At 31.6% G+C, this 5,409-nt stretch overlaps 1 protein-coding gene across 1 annotated transcript in view; it reads left to right on the top strand.

Moving 5' to 3' along the window:
* PLOD2 (procollagen-lysine, 2-oxoglutarate 5-dioxygenase 2) overlaps positions 1–5,409 on the top strand; it is a 142,785-nt gene that overhangs the window by 130,244 nt on the left and 7,132 nt on the right. Inside the window, exons 11-13 of the mRNA XM_006895120.1 lie at positions 1,508–1,649; positions 2,837–2,899; positions 3,845–3,958. Of these exons, the coding sequence (XP_006895182.1) occupies positions 1,508–1,649; positions 2,837–2,899; positions 3,845–3,958 (319 nt within the window). The remainder of the gene's footprint in view (positions 1–1,507; positions 1,650–2,836; positions 2,900–3,844; positions 3,959–5,409) is intronic.

Genomic DNA, 5,409 nt, shown 5'->3' with positions numbered 1-5,409 from the left:
CCCTTATAGGTTACTCTTTGTTTCTCCCTTGCTGCTTTCAGGATTCTCTCCTTATCCTTAGTTCTGGCAAATTTAACTATGATATGCCTTGATGGTTTTCTTTTGGGGTCGAATCTATATGGTGTTCGTTGAACTTCCTGAATATATATTCTCTCATTCTTCATTATGTCTGGGAAGTTTTCCTCTAGTAACTCCAGAGGAGCGAAGACTGTGAGACCCCAGAGGAACGAAGACTACGGGACTATTGTTGTTAAGTGCCTTCGAGTTGTAGATGACTCATAGCTACCCAGTGAACGAAAGTCCTTGACACTTGCGTGATTTTCATCTTTTCTCCAGGTTCATAGGGTTTCCAGAGGCAAGCTATTTATGGAAGTGGATGCCACTCCAGCTTCCAAGCTTGTTTTAATTGGGAGCTCCACTAAACACTGTCCACCATAGGTAACCACTGACACATCAGTGTCACAGTGTTTGGCTTCACAGCAAACACTAGTTACCTCTGTACGTGGACAGATCAGGGCTATACAATTTAGAAGAATGTTTGCCTGTAAAACAAAATGATATCATATTCTCTTTAATATATAATTGCATTTCCTTGGTCAGTTCTTTCTTTTTGTTCACGAAACAACAAGCCCTACTCTAGACAAATCCTTTTTTATGCTGTTGTTAGCAAGTTAGTTATATTTATTGTGAGGAGGTAAGTACGTCTGGGAAAAAATAAAGGACAAAAGAAAGTGTTTATCAGCAGTCCTATACTTGTACCTCCATTTTTTACACTTTCCTTTTCCTCTGGAGATGGCTTAATGAATATATTTTAGAAGACTTTCTGGTTCTATTCAGGAATGGGCTGCTAAGTCTCTTAACAGCTGGCTTTTGGGGAGATAGGGTGCCTTTATAATGTTATGTTTGCCAATTTTGTGCTGTAAGTATTTCTTACCATAGTTCGTTACAGTACTCCATTATGAAGTCGCTGAACACAGTCTTGAGAAGAGACTAAAAATCAGCTCTCCAAATGCACACTGCTTGCTTTTTTTGTTATGAAGCTGTTTAATCTGAAATGGAAACACATTTGGTACAACACAATATTATACATTTAACTGTAAAAAATCATTGAGGAATGGCAAAAAAATAACATACAGTTTTAATCCTAAATTAGAATATGTCTAGCAAGCTAGTGTTTTGTCTCCAAAATCTGTTGGAATCTGTACTGACCTATCCTGTTAGCTGAAATTTATTTTATTAAATTCCTAATGCAAACTTTTGAAGTGTAAATCAGAATATAAAGTACTTAGACATAAACATGTTAAATTCACTTTGTTGTCTCGGAATTTAAAAATCCCCTTCATTTAGACTTATATATGTATGTCAATTACAATTAAGTTTGTAGGTGATTTAATAAAACAGTATAGATATGTAAAGTTTTAAATCATGCATACCATTTATTTTAAATACTTGAAAATAAGATTAGTTTTGTATTTGGTGTTTTGGAATGTCTTCTCTTTAATTTCAGCGGAGTGTGGAATGTACCATATATGGCTAATGTGTACTTAATTAAAGGAGAGATTCTGCGGTCAGAGATGAGGGAAAGGAACTATTTTGTTCGTGATAAATTGGATCCCGATATGGCTCTTTGCCGAAATGCTAGAGAAATGGTAAGATACATAATAATAGCTTGCTTGAATGTAGTTTTTGACATGGCTTGCTTTACCATTCTGTGTGTCACTGTTTTTTTTTAATATCCTTTTTGTTTCTAATTTGCAAGTACTCGCCAATTTTTTTGTTTATAGATTAGAAAATTGAGAACAACTTTGGGGAACAATTTGCAAATATTTATCAGTAAAAGAACAATTTGAAAATGTTAGAGCTGAAGCCCAGGCTAATTCATATACAACAGGAGATTTTCAGTAGTAAACATAGAACTGTTACAAATCAACTTGGTACATTTAAGTCTCACTACTCTAATTTGAAAATGTTTAATGAAAAGTGCACTAAATTATAATTCACTAACTCTTGATGAGAAACTCATTTATGTAAGTAAAAAATTATATGTTTTGATTCTGAAATAAGTATATGTTTTTGCTAGGAAAATGTACTTACACAGCACATTACATCACATCTTTCAAACGCAGATGTGTTACCTTTAAGTTGACAGAAAGGATCAGAGATGTCATATAGTAAATTTACATGAGAAATGAATATACTGCTCATTTTCAAATGTTTTATAAAGTTTAGATGTCTAGGAAATGAAGTTTGTCTGACAAAATATATAAATATGCTTCAACACATATTTATATGATTGTCTCTTAAAGTGATTTGGCTAATTTATTAACACATTTATATAAGCAAGTATAATCTGGGGGAAAAATCAGAAAAGTTGGCAAGTATTTTGCTAATTGTTCTTAATTTAACAAGGCATGTATATTGTGTGAATATGTTTGTTTTCCTTCGAATCTGTGTAAATTGTTATGCTGAACATTCTCAGTACCTGGATTATAATTTGTGCTCATGTTTGGCTAATTTTGACCCAACAGTGCATCCTGGAATGGCCTGTCTCTTACTTATTTTTTTTATTTTTTGCCTTAATTTTGTGTCTGAAAGTTCTGCTAAGGAATGAGCTTGGACTTTGTTTTACCCACCACTCCCCAACCCCCCTCAAAACGAAAAAGAGAACGAAAGGCTGGAGCTGTACTTTATATGTGTGCTATAAGCTTGGCTTGTTCTGCATGTTTGTCTCCAAAGGGCGTTTCAGAATGTCAGCTTTTGATCAAGACCTGCTATTTTGTCTGCTTGAGAGAGAGTGTGTTCAGGTCAACTTACCCAATGCTTCTCTTCATTTTAGACTTTACAAAGGGAAAAAGACTCCCCTACTCCGGAAACATTCCAAATGCTCAGCCCCCCAAAGGTGTTATTTTATTTATTTTTAAACTTGCTTTTATTTATGTATTAACAATATATATGGTATATTTTGGAACTTAAAATTTCTTTAAGAAGATTTTTTTTAATTCAGTTGATAAAATATTGATATTCTTTGAGATTAATCAGCATATGGGCTTATTTATATGTATACCCAAGAAAGAGATACATGTGTATGTGTGTGTGCAAGAGAGAGAGAGAGAATTTGATTCTTTGAGTCTTGATTTTAGGGAAAGATTTGGATTTTAAAGTATATTGGGATTAAAATAAGATTTTAATGATCTTCATTACTTTTTTTTTAAAGAAGAATACTCACTAACCTTTTTACCATTAAAACAGGTACAAGAGAAAAAAAGCAAACACCTTATCTTGGTCATGTTTGCCATATTTATTTGGGCTTTGGTAAAGATATGGAAGTGATTTTTTTTTTAACTACCTCATAATACATTTTGATTAATTATTTTTTCAATTTTTAATCATTGAGAAAAGAGTAAAAAACGGATGGAATAATACTGATATTTGTTAGTTTTTTTAAAATGTGATATTATTTTAAATGGGAAGAAGTCAAAAGAAGTATAATTCATTGCACTGTGGTATCTTAAAAATGTTTCTGCTTTCAAACAGGCATTTCTTTTCCGATGTCTCCATCTAGGATCAGTGAGAAAGGGACAAAATCAATCCATTCTTCCTCTTCTTATTTTCAGTTGAGTGTCAGTGCTGTCAATTAGTTTTCTGTGGTGTCTGCGTTCATAATTAATCAAAATTTCATTTTTTTAAAAACCATGCACGTTTTTACATGAAAAATAAGAATGCATGTTCATGAGAAAAATAAAAAATTTGGAGTCATATTTCATTTTATGTTTTTCCCATGGTTAAATGAATTTTCCTGTATTAGCCTGTAAAATTGTTAATACGTTGTACTTTTTGCATACAGGGTGTGTTTATGTACATCACCAATAGACATGAATTTGGAAGGCTGTTATCCACTGCTAATTACAATACTTCTCATTATAACAATGACCTCTGGCAGATATTTGAAAATCCAGTGGTATGTACTTCATTTGGGGCTTCATTTTTTTTTTTTGTTTGTTTTCTCATAACTAAATAGATGTAATTCAATTGAGTGATATAAAATATGTTAAGTGACTTTTAAAAATTATAATAATTGATTTTATATCATGTCTTATAGATTAGGTCTCAACCAAGAAATATTTTTATTTAGACATAACAGGTTTAGAGATTAATGGTATTAATTCCTTTGCTCTCACCTAATATGTTGGTTTACACATTCATAATACCATTTTGTTCTTAATCATAGTTTCAGAAAATCATCTACAGATAATGCAAAGAGGAAAGTATTACATTTTTTTTCATAAGGGAACTTTAATAATTTCTCTTGGGAAAATAGATTTTTGTCATCATGTTTCTCTTTTATAACAGTTTGGTGAATGTGTACCAAAAATAGCCAGAAATAATTCAATAGTCTAGAAATTTATTCTTGTTTGGTTACGATTTTTTGGTTGGTTTTTTTGTTTTTGTTTTTGTTGGTCTTACTTGGTGATCTATCTCTTTACAACTACTGTTTGCCCCTCTCCCTGTCACAATAGTAGGACTTTCATATTTCCCAAACCTAATCTCCTAGAGGTAAGAATTATCTTTTTTTTATTTTATAGGTAGAGTTGAAATCCAAGAATAGTAAATGTAATCATCTTTTGAATACTCTCTTGAATAGGAAAAGAATATCTTTTAGCATATTTGCATTTTAAAAGTACTTTTGTTCCATCTTGAGTACAAATCTTTAATTTTCACACAAGTTAAATTGAAAAAACTTTGTATTAAGCTGGAATTACACATTTTATCTTGACATTCAAACTCTTGGTGTTTTGAGGAGTATAATGATTCTATTTCTTTAGAAATGTTATTTTCTTGGTGAAATGTTTTATATTATAACTAATTTATGGAAGTTTTTGTAAGGATTTGATCTTAAGGAAATATGCAATGAAAATATAAGAACAAAGTAAGATCTGATAATCTTCTCCCATGCCTTTCCTTTGGTGTCTTTGAAAAATTCATCTGAAAATATGCCTCATAAAGAATAATATCCCATAGCAAAATAATTATTGTCCCATTATAAGAGTTTATAGAAAATTAATGACATTTACTCAGTAGTATTTTGAACTATGATTATGTTAGTATGAAAAGTTAGTATTTACAGTCTAAGATAAAGTATTTGTAACTTTTTTCTTTAAGTTAACTCCATAATACTGAGTAGACAAAAATGCACTAAAAAGTGATTTTCTGAAATGCTATGAATATTTACTTTTAAGTTTCTAAATTTTATATAAGACATGAATTTTTTTTTAATATGTTGTTGTTGTTATGTGCCGTCGAGTCGTTTTCGACTCATAGCGACCCTATGCACAACAGCCCTAAACCCTGCTCTATCCTGTGCCAACCGCACCGCCTCTGACAGACCCATCCCAATTACCCCAGTCACCG

This window comes from Elephantulus edwardii, unplaced genomic scaffold (genome assembly GCF_000299155.1).
Source record: "Elephantulus edwardii isolate Elephantulus edwardi_28Jun2011 unplaced genomic scaffold, EleEdw1.0 scaffold00158, whole genome shotgun sequence".
NCBI classification, from domain to species: Eukaryota; Metazoa; Chordata; class Mammalia; order Macroscelidea; family Macroscelididae; genus Elephantulus; species Elephantulus edwardii.
Note: the sequence above shows the minus strand (reverse complement) of the source record. Positions and strands in the feature narration are given on the sequence as shown.